This window comes from Schistosoma haematobium, chromosome 2, assembly GCF_000699445.3.
Source record: "Schistosoma haematobium chromosome 2, whole genome shotgun sequence".
NCBI lineage: Eukaryota > Metazoa > Platyhelminthes > Trematoda > Strigeidida > Schistosomatidae > Schistosoma > Schistosoma haematobium.
In genome coordinates this window covers 37203480-37222613 of record NC_067197.1, presented here as the reverse complement: position 1 = coordinate 37222613, position 19134 = coordinate 37203480, and the positions used below count along the sequence as shown (strand labels likewise).

Below are 19134 nucleotides of genomic sequence, written 5' to 3'. Positions count from 1 at the left end.
GTGACGAATTATGACTGCTGTTAGGCTCTGTAATACTTCTACACTGATTCAGCTATTGATGACTACAGCTAAATGTCTGTACCCTAGTCAATAAATATACATATACTGTTACTTGCATTGTTTTATCTTCCTGATCTGGATTTAGTGAATAAAACGATTGTTCCACTGAATATTCTGGCATTGAAATCATATCTGGATATGATTTTCAGGTACATAGTTGTAACCGGTTAGACCGTTTTAATTCATTTCATGGATTGATATTATGTGTGAGACGTGCTCGACATTGTGTGATTTTATTTACTTTTGAATTGTTGATATCCATCATGTAATGTATGGATGAAATGACAACAGAATATTATAAAGTGTATGTTGCGTATTTTCACCTAGATGTTTCGCGTAGTTTTCTTAGTTTACATTAGTTCGTATTATTTTTGACGTTGGAAAATGGAAATATTTTATGAAGGTTGATGTTGCATTGCAGACAATTTAGTTCGTATTTGAGCGGTTTGTTTCTCATCAGGTACTGTGATTTTATTATGAATTGGAAGACCATTTAACTTTTATATATTTTAAGTGGATTGATTTATTTTTACCATTGTACTTCAATTCGTACACGAAATATTTAAACCTACCTTTGATTTCATTTAATATCCTCTATACTGTAATATGTACAGTATAATGTCCTTACATTAGTGAACTATTCGAAACACGTTTCTGTAACAGGTCAGTAAGTTGACGTATTCAAATATTGAATATGGTCGTATTGCATGTCATGCATTAATTATGTCAATCTTATTTGTCATTGCCCTATCGATTCCCAGTAATCTCTTATGTAACGAAAGCGAATTATCACTAAATACTCGAGTGTTCACTATCACAGTGTCAAATTACTTTTCCCTTATTACGTCTGTTCGATAGCATCAGTAGTTTTTCGAATTAATTTTTCACAATTCTTCGTTCTATATGTAGCTTGATTGTAAACTCACGTTATTCTTCATCACTGAAGTGTCTAGTTGCTTACTGATCATTAGAGATTATTTATAATCTTAGTTATCGAGAAATGTCTTCACTGTGAATTGATAACCTATCATCTCCTATTCAATTATTTTGGAGTTTCCTGGGTCATTGACTCAACAATATTTGTTATGTGTATCCAAATTAACTTTTAACCAAGTTCATGTTGTATACTCATAGTAATTGCTACATCTCATTCTAATTTGAAATTATATAAACAGATTAATTCTCTGCTTTTCCTCTTGATTGAAGGGTTGATTTTCAGAATGATTTTAATGAATCTTTCCTGTTTCTTGTGATCATTAGAAAGGGCAGTGAATACTTGTTCTTTTTGGCATTAATGTTCCAGATTTCTGTTATTATTTCAGTAATAACTGTAAATTCTCAATCTATTAATTCGTTATTCCATTCATGTTTGAAGGAAGATTGTTGAAGGAAGCTTTTCATGTGAGTCGGTTTGTCGTTTATTTCACCGAAACGAAAATGATTTCGCTTAGTGACAATACTGGTAAATCAATACAATTTATTTATTGTTTATCTTAGAAAATAACCCTGTGTTGTAACATGTCAAACGACTATTTCTTCCCATGAAATCACATATTTATTACATCAATGTGTACAAAAATACAGTTTCTACGTAAACACAATAAACACAATACACACAATGCACACTAATGAATAGAGATGTTTTCTCATAGATACAAATTCAAGGTATCATATTTCAACTTGTTACTGACTATTTGTTTTTTTGAGAATAGTTTAGATGTTGCAGATTGTAGCATAATTCGGTGGGATTTCATCTGTAAGATAACCCAACTGTTTTAGTGCCAAACAATTTTCATTCATGAATTCGATGTGTTCTTCTGATAGGAGTGAATTTGCTTTTGACCATGCATCTAGAGAATTGTTGTGAACTAGTTGATCTGTTCGACTGGAGTCAGTTCCATATCTGCGGATTCGATATGTGAAATAACGTGAAACAAATTAAATTGTAATGCAAGAACAAATTAAATATGTTCAAAGTAAATCATGTCTAAACTAAACTGTTTTGCCTTGAATATTCCTGTTTCATAAGTAGTTTCTCCCATACACGTGGCACCTGATTGCTTTGTAATGATTCATTTGAGTCTGATTTGATGTTGTTTTCAAAATGAAGGACGTATTATGAACAACTATCTATTTATTGCAACTATCCATGATGGAAGGAGGAGAGTTTGCATAACGTGACTTGAGTTTCTAGAAGTTAGTTTGATAGTATGATTGTGTGTTAAAATCACATTCATATTCGTAGGATGGTGCCAGTCTGCACAAGTGATATCGCATATCCATGATTGAAGTAGTGATGAAACTGTGGTGAATAGCTACTGGATTGTAAACCACTTAACCGTGTTTAGTGAAAATGGACATCATGAAATGATTTATCAAATGACATAGAAAAACGAATGTTGGATTTGAAAACTGGTTGGACATAAATATGAATGATGCTTTTCTATATTTTACTAAAATAACCTAATTTTTTACGTGCATTTCTTCCACATACACGTTAATGTAACGAAAGCTATGGTGTGAAACATGACTTGTGAAAGCTCTGATTATTTATATGTTTGCTCACCCTAAGTTCGTCATCATCATGGCTGTGACGTATGTGTGATACAAATGACATGTTTTTTCCCTCTTCTTCATCGATTTCTAAATTTTACGGTATTTCTTTTACTTTTTGCTTTTACATATTAATAAAAACATTCCTTTCTACATTAATCAGTAACTGTTAGTTTATTGGAATTCTCATCAATATTAAGTGAACTTTCTAACTGGTTGTCATGTCGTCTGCAAATTTCACAACTACCTATTTCAGTCCATTCGATTTATTGATTAGTACCTTTATCGCCTCATCTTCTAAGCATTTCATGAATCATTGAAACTGGAAATTTCTTGTTTAATATAGCTGAATGTGATGTTGAACAATATCTTCTCCCTATTCTTCAATGTTTGAGATATCCATGTAACAATTTTATTTCCTACTTAGAAAGTTTCTATCTTATTTGCTTCAGTATAATTTCTCATATGCAAAAATCGTTCTGCTGACCTATCATTTTAATATGAACTTATCAAGAGAATATTTTACATACTTAAGTAGTTTTTCATCCCATGGCAATTCGAGAAAGTCTAAAAATGAAAAAGTGTAATTGTTAATTAATGTATAAGCAATCGTAAATGATACAAGGCTGAAGAGATTTTGAACTGGTGAGTGATTGATTGAGTGAAACATTAGAAAATGTCGTCATGTTTTTATATGTTTATGTGAATGTGGGGAGATTTATTGCCAAATGTATATTGTAGTCGGAATACGAAGACACTCAAGTGTGAACTATTCAGATTAAGCAAACATAGCTGGAACTATTGTCATGGGAAAGTTTTAATAATAAACACGGATTTATGGTTATAAATGCAGGACTGACTAGAATTATAGAAGTGATGAAAAGATGAGTCAAGTGTTTATGAATTACTTAATGGAAAATAATCTACTATTAAAAGAACATGGGAAGGTGGTTCAAATCAAATCAAGTTTGAATTGAAGAATATGAGGGAGATTTAGCCTAGCAATTATTCAGAAATCTGTTCGTAAAAATTAAAAGTAGTGAAGTAAATCTTAACGTACTTTCGTTTATTTTGAAGAAGTAACTCGTTAAGATTTCCAAATGACACAAATTGATAAATACAACTGAGACTACTGATTTATAATAAGTAGAATATCGATGAAACAGAAATAAGTACGGGAAATAATTTTCGAAGAGGGAAATTGAAAAACATTGTTAGGAAGATTGATTTATTTTGGGATGGAACTGTTCAATATGAAAGTGATTCGTATTTATAGGTGTGTTTTTCATTGGCATTTTTTGGTTTGAATTACTCATATAATTCATTTTGCCTAAATCTGATGTCCAAATCCTCAATGTTATGATTAATGCTAAACGTGTTTGTTTGTTGAAAATTTGATGATCTCATCATTATACTCTTCCAAAATGTCCAGTTTGCAGTTTGGCTGTATTTTTCTGTAATTAGGTGGATATTGAGCAGGTTTATCAGTTGGATTTACTTTAATAATTGAATGTAATCATTGTTGCTTTCTCTGATTTTGTAGATAAATACAATGTATTCATCGACAGAGAGGAGATTAAATGTGATTGTAATAAGTTGTTATACCTTAAATTGTGATACACAAATTATATTTCTGGCTACTATAAACTATGGAATCTATTTATTGAAATGTCTTTCCTGATTATCTGCTGATGAAACGATAATTCTCAATTGAGATATCGAATGTTATGATGAGGGGTGTTTTGTGGAGATTGCTGTGATTTAATATTTGAATTCACTATTTGAATAAAGTGCTAGGGTTTACCATTGCATTCAGTAATTAACTGTCTCCCAACAGACTCATTGAATACCTACTGATCACGGCTTCTCACTGGAACTCCATGAAATAACTTATGGAGATATTCACTAGTGAGCACATGATTATTATTGTTATCGGATAGCGTGTTATGTGGAGATTGTAGTAATTTAATAGCTTAATTTATAGACGGTGACACAATTTCGCTGATTTGTCGAAGGTATACATTAACACCATTTGATGCCGGTTCAGTAGTCTAGATGGTAACTGTCCACGTGCGAGATCGTCCATTTCTTCCAGGTTTTCAATGGTTGTCTAGCTTTAATCGATACATGAATTCAACTATTAAATTAATAAAATCTCCACAAAATCTTATTTTGATCAATATTATTTTTCTTATATTTTTATTCCGTATTTCTATCGCTTTTTTCGTTCTTTTTTTGCAACATTTTTCTTTTAGTTTATGAATAATTTCCCTCATGTCGTTCGAAAAATTAATACTTTTACTTTGTTGAATTTATCTTCTTTCCGTCTGGATGAATTTGAATATATTCTTTTTCTATTCGCATTATTGATTTAGCAGCTTCCTTGTTCCCCTTTGAATTTTCACGATGTAGACTTGGCTCTATGATTAGTTCAAAATTTAGAACAACATATATAAGCGAACAAAATTGTTTTCGATTAGATCTTCATCGAGCTTTACTTTAATATACAGTAATATTTATATGCATATACGAAATTATTAAACCAATTTTCACGATGTAGACTTGGCTCTATGATTGATTCAAAGTTTTCAATGAGGAGTTTTTACAAGATATTATTCAGTTTATTTCTAGAATTTACCAACTAATAATATTTATTTATTAGGTATTGTTCTCCTGTGAATAAGTTTTATTGGGACAAATCAGTTGTCAGTTTCATTGTTGAACTATACTCTCTACGACTTCACTATGGACTTTACTCAAGGGTGTCTGTAGCATGGCAAAATAGTTTAAGCTGTTTTTTCGTCTAGAAACAAATCGCCCATATTCGTTTTACTTGTGCTCAAATTCTCAAAGTATACACAGCCCATCAAAGCTGGTATTAATAAGCAATATTAATTCATCGATAAATGTTTAAAATTCTGTTCATTATGTTACATATTCAAAGTATACATTAAAAGATGATCACTACAATGAAATAAGTTCTTGTAACAGCCTTTGTTGAGTCATAACTATTACTCATAAGACTGGTATGTTTCTATACAATTACTCAGTTCAATTGAAATCTTATTTCGAAACTATGAATATTGATCAAAATGATGCAATGATACATTAACTTGAGACACAATAATCAAACATTGCCGATGAACACACATAAGCTTATACGATAACAACAGCATATATAATACTGCAGATTTAGTGACGTTACTTCTTGTAACATGTATTTGAAAACTATCATACTGTGATATCATAATTATTCATAGACAGAGAGCCATATGTGATATAATCTAATGAATTAAGAATTGATTCAAAACAATTGTCTATCAATGTTATATAATCTGTAGGTAGTTGACTGGCAACAATCTATCAGAAAAACAACAAGTAATTATGACGAAGAATTTACAAGTGATAAACTGTAGAAAAATGTAGAGTATGCAGATTGCTTTTTAGTCGAATATTTACGATTAATTTGAACAAAAATTATTGGATACTTTATTTCTTAAAAGTTTCTAAAATTTCATTATTCAGTGAGATGCATTAATTCCTCAAATTGAAACTATAATTTATGGACGACCTTTGAGCGACGCTAGACTGACCTTGAGAGTGTCTCCACCTGATAACTAAGAGCAAATGAAGGTTATAAAACCAATGTGAGGAATAAGAATTATGATTTCCAGTTGATGGTTAATGTTACGAACTGATTTCAACTATAATGGCAAAACTCTGTTTAGCCAAATTGGTGAGTGAATTTCGCACTAAAATCCGAAACCTCTTATCTTACACCTGATTGGTTCTTCAATGATAACCCAATAAGTTGACCTACATGAAATTTCAACTTTAATCGATCACTTACAAACTAAATATTCTTTATATCACAATATAATTTTTAATGTTTTCAATGTCTATTTTCCCAATACACAAAGAAATATGCATATAATCCTATGAAAGTGAATAAATCGAACATATTTCAAAATCATTACATTTATCGCATTCTAATTGAACTTCCAATCATCTTTTAAGGTCAATAGAATTTTTTTATTATTTAACCAATCAAAATAATTGTGTATTTCAATTTTTCACTAAATTTATGTGCCAACATTAAAAATATTAACCAATCAAATTGTAATAAATTTTCATTTATTTAAATTAAGATAAATAATCATTTATACATATATTGAATTGCTTGTATACCCTGTTTTTTACCTTTAATGTTGATGATGAAGATGATGGTATTATCCTTCAATAGATATATAATTTTATTAATTCTTATACATTATACTTATACAAAACCACATTTAGAAACAGTGGTATGTTGTTAAATATTATAATTATTATTATATACAATAATCAAAATATAATAGAGTCGACGTGATACAGAACATTTTATTGATGATCCAGATCGTCATGATATTGAATTTGATCATAATGCATTTTTAGGTGAAGAGACTGCTAAAGAATTTTCCCAACTTACACCAAATGAAAGTGAAGAAAAATTAAAGTAAGTTAATGAGTAAAACAAAAAATTATAAAAAAAACAACTTTGTAATTTCTTGCTTTATTAGGATTATTATTAGAAAAATTGATAAAGATAATGATGAAAAAATTACGGAATACGAATTAAAATCTTGGATTGAATATGTAGCTAGTAAATCGAAACAAAACAGTACAGATCGTCAATGGAATGATATAAATCCAACTAATCAGTCTTCAATTAAATGGACAGAATATCTTATAAAAACATATGGTCCAGAAGAAGGTAAACTTTAAAAGTTTGTAAATTAATTTTCATTTGAGTGTAATATTGAGTGTGAATTGATAAGTGAAACAGTTTATCTCAGTCCTACAGGAGGTTGGTAGCGGCCTGGATAGCTCAGTAGTAACGTCTTTGACTGTGAAGCTGGGTGACACGGGATCGAATCCGTTAGTAAGGACCAGTTCCCTTAAGATTACTGGTACACCTTGCTGATGAGTGCCAAGAAGCACGAAACCTGGGTCCAGGGTTTCCTGTCGACTACCTCCAACCACCATCTAATCACAGTTTATGAAGTTATAATATGGATATAGGTTGGATTTGTCACAGAAGGATCTGAGTTTGATTACGTTTGAAGATCAAAGAAACCTAGTTAATTATTTCATCGTAGCATAAGACTTTTCGACGATGAGCAATCACGGCCTCGTCAGAAGTCAGTGTCTAATAGTACTATTTAAATTTATGTATATAAATGAGTATGTATACAAAAATTAGGTTCTGAATTGACCATTTTTCTTTGATATAAACTGTTGCCAGTTCTAAAAAGGAAACCTTGTTATGTCTGTGTTTAAAAATAGTCAAGCTTATCACTTTAGGCAATTGTTGTCAGCCATACTTACTACTCAACTGCTCGTGAATTGGTTGAAGTTATACATTAACACCGTTGGATGTCGGTTCTATGATCTAATGCTTAAGCGCTTGCGCACGAGGCTGATATGTCCTGGGTTCGATTCTTGCGAGGGGAGTCATATACTAGGACGAAACGGCTTTCCAGTGCTTCAACGTTTTCCACGGTGGTCTAGTTTCAATTGAATCATGATTTCAACTATTGAAATCTCATTCAATTGATATTGCATTACAATATGAAAAACCTAGAAGCACTGATCGGCCGTTTCGTCCTAGTACGGGACTCCTCAGCAGTGCGTATCCAGGAACTAATTCATATATTTTGAAACTGATTTCGAGACTTTAATTGAATGTTGTATCATTTGGATCAGTATTGAGCAGCATTTTATAAAACTTAGCGAATATGTCTGATAAGGCTTAGTTTATTAATGTGCGGGATCATTGGAAGATATTTTAACGAGATATTAATTAAGCATTTCTTCACTATAACTAAGAGGACAATCATAAACCTTATAGATTGAAATCAGGAAAAGGTTATAAGGTTTACTACGTGATTTAGAGTTTTCCAAAATTTTGCCTTAGTCATTCATGACGATTCGATCTCATCGTGATAAGAATAGATTAAATTCAATGAATGACTTTACAAAAACTAAATCAGTGAAAATAAAGACTATTTTAATTTTGATGGAGTTTTGTTCTCTGAGTTAGATGATTTGGTCATCAGCAAAACTTCAGAATTCTATCTGAAGTCTGTGCCGATGATGTCGTTCAGAAGAACGATGAAAGCTCTACGACCAAACCATCCAGCTCAGAGAACAAAACTCCATCAAAATCATCCACTTGAGCTACTATATTTTAATACTTGACTTCCTTTAAAAATCTAATGGGATAGATAAGGGAGAATGGAGTTAGGAAACAGTCTTTTTGAAATATATCATATATTTTTAGAGACTATTCTATGAAAGGTTAGATAGTCAATTGTTACTTTTACATATGAATAGGTTGTCTGTTTAGGTAGGCAGTAAAGGAACAATAAATTCATATGCTGTATTTAAATCGATAGACTGACAAGCTAATCGTTTTAAACACTGATAAAATACATTAGGATAAGCCAATAAAATGTACACCATTTGTTTTTTGCCTATGAAATAGCATTATTATCAATAAATGAATTAGTCTACATGTATATAGATACAAATGAAACAATAATACATTTCAATGATTTTCATCCCTTGGAATAATTCCAAAGTCAAATATGACTAAACTGGCATAAAAGATAAAGGTGTATATGATTCATATCTCGTATTTAATCAAATCAGTATATGGTTAAACTGTTGTTAAATTCAAAATGACATGAGAATCATTATTATATTTGTTCAGTGGAATAGTTGATCAAATAATATGATACAATCTCTGTATAAAATGTCTTACATTTCTCAGCGTTCATTTCAGTTGGTAACATTTATGACTCAAGTATATCATTTGATCATTGACGATAAAACACAAATAAATATTCAGATCATGAATGTTGAAAAGCTAGAAGCACTAAATGGCCGTTTCGTTCCAGTATGAAACTCCTCAATAGTGCTCATCCATGATTCTGCACGCGAGACTCAAACCCAGGACATTCGGTTTCACGAGTGAATGCTTAACCTTTGAATCACTGAGCCAGTATCCCGAGTGAAGGGTTGTGGGTTTACACTGTTGAGGAGTCCCATACTAGGATGAAACGGCCGTCTAATGCTTCCAGTTTTTCAATGGTGCTCTATCATTCATCAACTCATCATCTCAATCAAAGACTCAACAACCTTCCTAACCCCATACTGACAACTAAATATGCTTTGGATATTATGGTTTGGTTTGACTGTTATGTATACGTCTACGTACTCTCTAATTTCAGACTTTACTGTATCATGTTATACTAGTTATTAGTTAACCACAACATATAATTTGTATAACTTCATTAACTTACATTGAGACCGTGTAGAATTTTAACTGGATCATTGTAAGTATTGACTGGGCTCTTATCTTTATAAGTGGAAAATATAGTTTTAGATAATTATTTTAAATGAGGCTTATATTCTGCCTGTAGAGACGTATGCTCCAGAGTGAACATCAAATCTGAGATGCAGGTACATCCATCTGACGAGCCCCGAATAGAAAGGAACGCGCGTCATGGATTCCACTGCCAGCCACTATCCATCTTTGTTTATATTTTGAATTGCTTTTAAAACTATATAAGACAGTGAATACTTTAAACCAACATTATGTAATTAAATATTTATTATTTATCCCTAAAGAACGATTGAAAGATACAGCTACATCTGAATCATATAAAAAAGCTGTACAGCATGATCGACGACGATGGGTTGCTGCTGATTTAGATAAAGATGACAGTTTAAATAAAACTGAGTTTACTGATTTCGTACATCCTGAAGACAGGCCAAATATGAGAGATGCTGTTATTGATGTAAGTGTTACAGTTTTTAACTAATAAATAAATTCTTTGTGTTAATATTTAAAGAACAATAGATTATCATGAAACTTTAGCAATGATCACGCTTACATCTAAATAGTAATTATATGGGTTAAAGAACTTCACTACAAAAGCTAAATTCCACTGATCTATTGGTGTAAATATGTCGGCGACATTCTTTGTTTACTAGTTACAGTGGTTGTAGTTTCAAGCATTTCATATACTAATATACAGCCTGTCTGAATAGTTTCGATCAATAATTTACTTCTAATCAATTTAGCCCAACTTGTTCGTTCCATTGACGCTCATTTTCATCAACCTGTTAGTGCATAGCAAAGTGCATATGTATTGCAACTTTTAGAATCTCCTATCACATAGACGTTTATTAGTTAGTGTGAACTTCTCCCAAATAACCAGTCCATAGTGTTGTTTATTCGCAGGGCTAAAAGAGTAGCGTACGAAAAACAGATTTTGAAATTTTAGTTAATGTGTTTCTTGGCTAACAGTAGGGTCCAGAACCCTTGACTCACCTAATTTATGACTCTTCCGTTTTATTTCCTTGTACCTTATTATTGAACTTGAAACCTGAACCCAATATTCTTAGTTTCAAATGGCCACTGATGGGTTAAATTCAGTTAGTCACCAACTTAATCAAACCCTTATGCATATTTGTTTTTTTGAAAACTGAACTAACTTAATGTGAAAGGATTTTACCATAAAAAGTGGGTTTCGACCCTATATCGTTTATCCTCAGTTTTAAAAGAATTGTAAATTCTTTCATACTTGAGTATATTTCTCAAATTGTATAAACGATGGAAGGGTGGAATCTATGGGAATTCCTTGATGATGAAACTGTGATATGAGAACGGTTTTGTATAATAGCGAGAATGAATATAAAATTGTAGACATATTTCGACCTACGGATAGGATATATTTGTTTATTTATTTATTTGGTACAAGAGTGCGCTAAATATAGATGCGCCACACAAAACAATGAGAATTTAAGGGGAAGGAAAAAAAAGAGAGAATAATAACGAAGAGATTGATGTAAGGTGGTGTAATAATAATTATGGTAAAAATGGGGGAACGAAAAGGTACAATCGGAAGAAATCTTTCAGTTAAGGAAGACACAACCACTTTTTACGAAGAAAGTAAAAGAAGGTTACAGCAGGATCGCCACTGGCTTCTATTCTGAGCCATATCTGATAACGTCTCTAGACACTGTGTAGCACCATCTCTCGGACCCCAACCAGGGAGTCGTGAAGGACCAACAGAAGCCAGTCCTTTGCAGCTTTCTCTCATACCACGACACCATGTCATACACTAACCACCTCTCCGCTTCTTCCAACCAGTCCCAGAGTTGGCAAATAATGCACGACGTGGAATTCTCTGGGACGACATTCGTAGAACATGTCCAAGCCACCGAAATCGGTGTTTCAAGATGGTGAAACCAATTAGATTATCGTCTCTGTGCCCGAACACACGATGCCGAACCTCTGCATTACTAACATGGTGTTGCCACTGGATGTCAGCAATCCTTCGGAGACAGTGATGATTGAACGTAGAGAGCCGTCTAACGTCCTCAACTCGGAGAGACCAGGTTTCACAAGCATAGAGCAAAACTGTTCTTACCGACGCGTTGTAGATCCGACCTTTTACAGCCAGACTAACATCACGAAGGCGCCAAAGATGGTTCAGATTAACATAAGCCACTCTGGCTTTTACTATACGTGCCTTGATCTCATCACTCACACCACCACCAGCATTTATGCAGCTACCCAGATACACGAACTTCTCGACTACTTCTATCTGCTCACCATCCAGGGTGAGTACAGGATTGGAATCCTGCCAGTCTTGTAGAAGTACTTTGCACTTTGAAGGTGTAAAGCTAAACCAAACCATCCAACTCAGAGAACAAAACTCCATCAAAAACTATAAGATAACATTTAATGAATATTACTGAATTTGGGTAGTTTGTTTTCCATCAATCCTATAAAATTTAGGCATTAAATGTGAACACTTCATACAAAGCTATTCATAAACTGAATATCAATATTGAATTTCCCTAACATAATAATTCAAGACCACTACTTTAATTTTGATTGGTTAAAGGATATAAATTTAATATTTGTTCTTCTATTTACCTTTTGATAGGAATTACTGGAATATGTGGATAAGGATAATGATGGATATGTATCTGAGAGAGAGTATTTAGGTAAAACAAAAATTTAATATATTTGGTTATTATTTCAGCTTACTGAACACCACCCTTATCTATCACATTATTATTTTAGGGGGAAAAGAAAACGACAAAAAGCTGGTAACCGAAACTGAAAACTTGTCTCCAAAATTGCTCACACATAGTTTCTACAAATGTATAACACTTAAACATTATTCATTATATTCTTATTGTTTTCTCCACATTTTATTTGAATTAAGAGAGAAATATTCCATTGTGTTTCGTAAAAACTTGGAATCATATTCAACACCGATTTCGAATACAGTTACAAATGAGTAATTTAGTTTGTACTATCAACTAAAAGTTGTAGTGGTATCAGAAAATATCTACTCAATATACTAAGAACTATCAGCATTGAATGAATTCCTAAGGTATTACAGATCATATTCTCAGGATATAAACTGAAGAAAATGAATCGGCTAATAATTTTATCTGATGTGAATAAATATCAGTTATTGCTGTTTCTACTCAGTTTTGGGTTTCAGTCTTGTACTCTTTTTCATTTAAAAACACCAAGTAAATTTTGGATTCAGAACAGTTATGTGAAAAGTCGTTCTTGCTATTTTTTGCATTCTTACAATGTAGTATTAATCTCTAAATTAAAGAGAATCATTATACTACTAATCTAACTCTATGTAAAAATAAATGTTGAGATTAGATTTCTATTTTTATTTTGACATTTATTTTATGTTTTAAAAGTTGATTTAGCTCGTGCTTATCAAAGTACACCATTTGATGAAAATGAACCTGAAGCAGAATGGGTTGAACGTGAAAGAAGTCAATTTCGTCGATTCAGAGATACAAATCAAGATGGTAGAATGGATAGAGCAGAAGTTGGTGAATGGATAATGCCATCAAATTATGATCCAATAGATGCAGAAACAAAACATTTATTTTATCATGCTGATACTAATAAGGTAAGTAAATCAAGTTTTTTTTTAAGTCACCATTTACTCTACATGTGTACGTGTAGTTTGAAAATCAGAACGATCGGATGATTAATTGCAGTTATGATTCTGTTCTATGTTAATTTGAATAGTCATTTAACTTAAACACTGTGAAAGATAGAAAAAATAAGACATTTTATTTGGGTTCGTAGATGGTTATACCGTGCTCTATAATAATAGCAAACTATTTAGCTTTTAAAATATTAATGTAACTTTTAACTTCTAACCCCCAAATGGCCGAGAGTGGGGTGGGCCCGCCCTCCCTACCGAAATGCTCTCACACGGCCACGTGTATACAGCCTCTGCCAGGGAAGTCCTACTCACTTCATTCTCGTGGCAGGGGTGTTGTTTACGAAAATGAGAGAACGAAAAGCGAGTGTCCGGGGCTTTAACCGGATACCAAACCAATGGTGCATATGGGCTCCAGTACCCCAAGGGAACAAATGGCGTATGAACCAATCGTTGGTCATCGGCTACCATGGGACTGCATCTCCTCACAATGCCCCATTGCCTTGTGGGTTAGACCTTGAGGTCAAAGGCTCGGGGAGTGGCTCCCTAAGAAAACCACCTGCTTCGGTCTGAGCACCCAGGCAGTATCACAGCCCACACAAAAACAGAATGAAATGACAATACTTACGGAAAATACTATACTTGCTTTATCACACTATCTAGTTCATCTTATAATTCGACATTCAGTAGCTGACAAAAACAAAAAGGTCCATCCTGCATCTAGTCAATAGTGAGAGTATGATTATTATCAGTGTGGGGAATTGTGAAGATTGTAATATTTAAATTAACTTTTAAACTAGTGATCTCAATGTAATGTCATTGAACAAAAATGAGGAATGCCTCGGTTTGACTCTCAAGGATAAATAAGTTTCCAGTGCTACCTGTGTAAAAGACGACAATAGGCAGGAGGAATGTATGATGTTTACTAGGTTACAAAGTATTTACATAATACATATACATAGCCCTCAATTGTTTATTTGCATCTTTTGGTGTGTTCTGAAGTTTTAACCATGTTCTAGTCTGGTTTTCATGTGTTATGCTAACTCCATGCTTTCAACGCAGTGAAACTTTTCATCTCTTCTGGCAACCGTAGCAACTTTGACTTCACGTTCGGTTACACACTACTTACAAACTTGTGGATAATATCCACAACACCTGGATTTCTGTGATTTTCTGGTCGACATCAATCTATTTATAAGTTTCACAAATCTCAATGCCTTAATAAATGTAAATGAAGCTAGAAGAACAGTATTTCTAGAATAAAATGAATTCATTGTATTTTAACGCTTCTCATCAGCTACAAACAGAATAAATTTGCATTAGAAATATTACTATAAAAAATACCATTACATACCATAATTGACTAACTTTAGTTTGAAACGACTTCAGAAACACGAGGAAACAACATACATAACTTAATGGTTAAGATTGACTAGTATTTATATGTTGAGAAATGAAATCATAAAAAGGGGAGAAGGAGGTAAATTTGTAAGTGATAATAAAGAGATGGTAATTAAAAACAATTTATTAACAAATGGGTGATAATCAGAGCAGCTATGTAACATGGCATCAAGGTTAATGTCATGAGTGAATGTCATTGGGACTTTTTAAGCTAAGTTATAAACCATAATGAAGAGATTATGTAACTGACATGCGTTAAAATATAACTATAACTAGATTCATGGCAACGATAGGTGTACCACACTTTCATTCTTCATGCAAAGGTTATGTCAAAGGCTCTTGACAGCAACGATCTTTATAAAACGGAGTAAAAATGGTATACGTTCCCTGTCGATTATTCTGAAAGCTTTTGAAACATTCATGTTGTGTCTACTATCCAGCAAACGTTTAGTAATCGCACTTGTGAAAATTTCACTTACTTTCAGGCACAACTTACGAGAAATATGTTCTGAAAACCTTGTTGATACCCTTGTCTCACTCTTTCCTATATACTTATTTCTAAAAGTACATGTAAATTCTTAAATACATTTGATGATGACCTCAATAGAGCTTTGATCTAGTTTTGATTGATTTAAGGGATATCTGGTGTTATAAATTAAAATTAGTTATGTTAAAGAGAAGCATCTCTTTGGCTCTGCTTTGATTCTTTAGTCAATCCTTCTTGAAATCTCTTCACTTTTGAATTCGAGCAGGATAAAGACAGGTTTTCTGGTAACAGTTGTTTGTCCAAGACGTTTTTGATTGTTTTTCCCGTACTTCATTATAAACGTTTTTGGATATCCATTTTCTATAAATCATTCTTCAGTGTATACTATTTTTGCTAGTATTTTGCCTATTGAGCACAATCTTCTGGCCGCATTGAATGGGATTTTGAATAAACAACATTTATAACTAAAAAGACGTGAACTATTATAATTTAAGTATTTCCCTGCCCATGTTTTTTTCTAAATATGGTCTTCTTGATTGTTCGATTGTTCATTCGGTTTATTTTCAGGTTTAAATAGTAAAAGTGATTGTTACGTTTATATTCCATCGTAAATTCCATGTTAATCTATGCTTCATTGAACTGGTAAAGCAACTGTGAGGCACGATTCATATCATTACAAATAACAAATGTTTCGTCAACGCACCTTCTATAGAGTGTTAAATCTTCAACTTCTTGTTTAAGTTTCATTTGTTCAAAATAAGTCATGAAGATATCAGTCAAAATAAGCCCCTAGTAGCAAATTTTGACCGTTTGCAGCTGATGAGAAACCTTGAAATATAATGAATTCGCTTTACTCTCTAAATATTTTTCCTCTCACTCTATTGGTTAGTATTGATTCAACTTAATTCCTATCAATTGAGCAACCAAATATTTTTCTCAATCAGATTATGTAAAGCATAACAACAAGGTAATGAAAATAACAAGGATAGGACAGAACTATGATTAATATGATCTTGATCTTCTTTACTTTTTTTTCACCTATCAGGATGGATTATTAACAGAAGCAGAAATTATCGCTAAACGAGATACTTTTGTCAGTAGCCAGGCCACAAATTACGGAAATGCGCTAAAACAACATGAAGAGCTTTAATTATAATGAAAAATACATTAAAACGAAACATTAAATTGCATGAAAGTGCTTTATTTCATTTGTAACTGGTTGTTTTTTTTTATTCGCTTGATCCTGTTGGTAGTATGAATAAAATAATAATCTTGTTCATCATTCACTTATTACTTCTTATCGTTTATTTGCATTGAGTTGATTAAGTTCATCTTAAGCATGTGTTAACATTATAATTAAAGACCTGGGTAAAATATCATGACACGTAATTTGAAAAAGGTTTGTGTGATAGACGCAATCAGGAAATGTAAATTTTGAGTTATGTGATTTAGATTTATTTACGTAGGAACAGGTGTGTTAGCTCGTCAACTTTCTCTCAATTGTGAATTACACCATTCCTTCACATATAGCTTTCCATTCTGTATTCTCATGCCCTATTCCCAAATGTTCATTGTTTTTTGTCATTATTTTTATTAAATTCATTAGATCTCTTTTTCACTTGTCATCATATCATCTTGATATAGTGGGATAGCAACTTGTGCCAAATCACATAAATCCCAGGCTCCCCGTTGATTGTGCTTCATCGTCTGCTTTCACTGAATGGAATAACTATGAACTAGGAATGAGTTGTAGACAAATACTCGTCATTAGCTGTAATACAATGTTATATATTAAATCACTAGGATATGCAATTATATGATATTTAGAAGTATTCTAATTAATGTACTAATTAAGAATTTCTGAAATAGTGCAATTTGAGGTAGACAGAACTAGATGACCACAAATGAATGTATTATATTTGTAATTTGTAGTCAGCCAGCAATCAAGGACTACGGAATTGTTAGTTTGTACACATGCCACAAATTATATACAGTGTATATAGTCTGAAATAAACAAGTGCAAATAAAGATAAATTAAGTTAATGATCTACCTGTTTTTGAAAACTTTATATGCTATTTATTACTTTCAGAAGTAATTGAGATTGGCCAATGAGCCATAGTACCTCGTTCATTCTCCGATGATTAGTTGCTCCTCTCCCTATTTGTCCTTCTTATAATCATCCCATGTAAAAATATCCAGTCAATACAGAGATAATAAACAGGCTGATTCGGACCTCCTACACTCCCTGATAAGATTCTCAGACTGTGATACCTTCTTCATAAGTAACAGTCTGATGGAGAACAATGGCACGTTCTATCAGATTATCAACTCTTTTCAAGGTCCCCGTGCACTTGCTGAAACGCATGGGTTTTAGTAAACATAAGTACTTATTTACACCAGTTAAATATCATAATAAATCAAGACATCTGTAGAAACGTTACTACAAGTAAAATGATTTTACGGCAGTCGGACAAATAACTTTGATTTTAAAGCAAACTAAAGAAAAAAGAATAGGTTAAAATTCATTATTGAGGAGTTGTTAGCATTTGGTAATTGCATAATAGTACAAAACTTGATTCTCCTTAACAATAAACTCGTTAGAGCAACTTGAAATGAGAATTTACTGTACATCATGCATAATGGCACTTTTGTAAACGAATCCGAAAGAAGTTCCTTGTATTTATAGAAACTGTATTAATATATACTTGTTTACATACAGATATCACTTCAAGTCGATCTACCAATGTCGACATGTTGATGTAGTTATTTTAAGCGAAGTTAACCGAACGATTCTGTTCATTATGAGCTCTTGGAATTAACCGTTTTGAAGGTGAATATTATTAGCAGTTTCATAATTATTTAATGGGATATTGCAAAGAAACTTTGTAGTGAATGTATCTCTACTACGGCTACTACTGGTCTCAAGCCCGGGCAAAGGAAGGTTGGGCGTGGGATCAATATCTCCATCCCGTAGAAAATAACCTTACTAAAGAAAACGCTAACCAGAATGTAGTCATGAATGAAAACTGAGTGCGATATCTAAAACGTGTTAAATATATTTATTTATGCTAAAGAAGTGAGCGTGTTAATTAGATTTTGATGTCATTGTCTTTTAAGGAATGAATAAATTCTATATTCATACATATAGTTCCCTTTATCATTTTCAAAAGAGTAAGAACAAAGATTCTAGCAGAGTAAGTTTACGTGAACGCAAAGATTTTACAAGTTGACATGGGAAACAGCCTGACATGAGACATTCTCCATAAAACTTGACTCTTGTCACTTCTCATGAGATTCTCCAGTGTACCGTTACGAAGTGATTCAGTGACCTGAATAATTGTGCAGGGAGACTCTTTTCCCGAGAAATTTCGTACACATAGCTCCCTTTATCATTTTGAAAAGAGCAAGAACAAAGATTCTATATTCTACAATCCTTTTTGTGTTTTATGACCCTTAAACATATGGGATGAAATTAATAATGCCCTACATTTTATCCAATAAGATTTCTATGATTTAGGGCTACGTATTTATTGGATAGTAGAGAAAAGTTTCAGTCACTTATACTTGGATAATAAACAAAAAAGATT

General features: G+C 32.5%; 2 protein-coding genes across 5 annotated transcripts; one reads left to right on the top strand and one right to left on the bottom strand.

Moving 5' to 3' along the window:
- Positions 1–1613: 1613 nt before the first annotated feature.
- TPST1_1 (Protein-tyrosine sulfotransferase 1) lies at positions 1614–3800 on the bottom strand. The gene is made up of 2 exons (XM_051208119.1): positions 3144–3800; positions 1614–1963 (listed from the first exon to the last, which is right to left on the bottom strand). The coding sequence occupies exons 1-2, from the start codon at positions 3281–3283 to the stop codon at positions 1774–1776; spliced, it is 330 nt and encodes a 109-aa protein (XP_051068299.1). The 5' UTR covers positions 3284–3800; the 3' UTR covers positions 1614–1773.
- Positions 3801–6783: 2983 nt separating this feature from the next.
- RCN1_4 (calcineurin inhibitor) lies at positions 6784–16832 on the top strand (the record flags this gene model as incomplete). Of its 4 annotated transcripts, XM_012943852.3 has the most annotated exons (7): positions 6784–6917; positions 6972–7108; positions 7173–7366; positions 10288–10457; positions 12618–12678; positions 13402–13619; positions 16592–16696. In XM_012943852.3, the coding sequence occupies exons 1-7, from the start codon at positions 6819–6821 to the stop codon at positions 16694–16696; spliced, it is 984 nt and encodes a 327-aa protein (XP_012799306.2). In that variant the 5' UTR covers positions 6784–6818. The 4 variants fall into 4 exon arrangements, with proteins under 4 accessions (XP_012799306.2, XP_051068297.1, XP_051068298.1 ...); XM_051215119.1 differs by having other exon boundaries at positions 12618–13619; positions 16592–16832; XM_051215120.1 differs by having other exon boundaries at positions 6972–7366; positions 16592–16832.
- Positions 16833–19134: the final 2302 nt, after the last annotated feature.

Coding starts and splice junctions, on each gene's coding strand:
- TPST1_1 (XM_051208119.1), bottom strand. CDS start 3,283: ATGTTTCACTCAATCAATCACTCACCAGTTCAAAATCTCTTCAGCCTT. Junction 1,964..3,143: donor TGGGATGAAAAACTACTTAA/GTATGTAAAATA, acceptor TCGAATCCGCAG/ATATGGAACTGACTCCAGTC.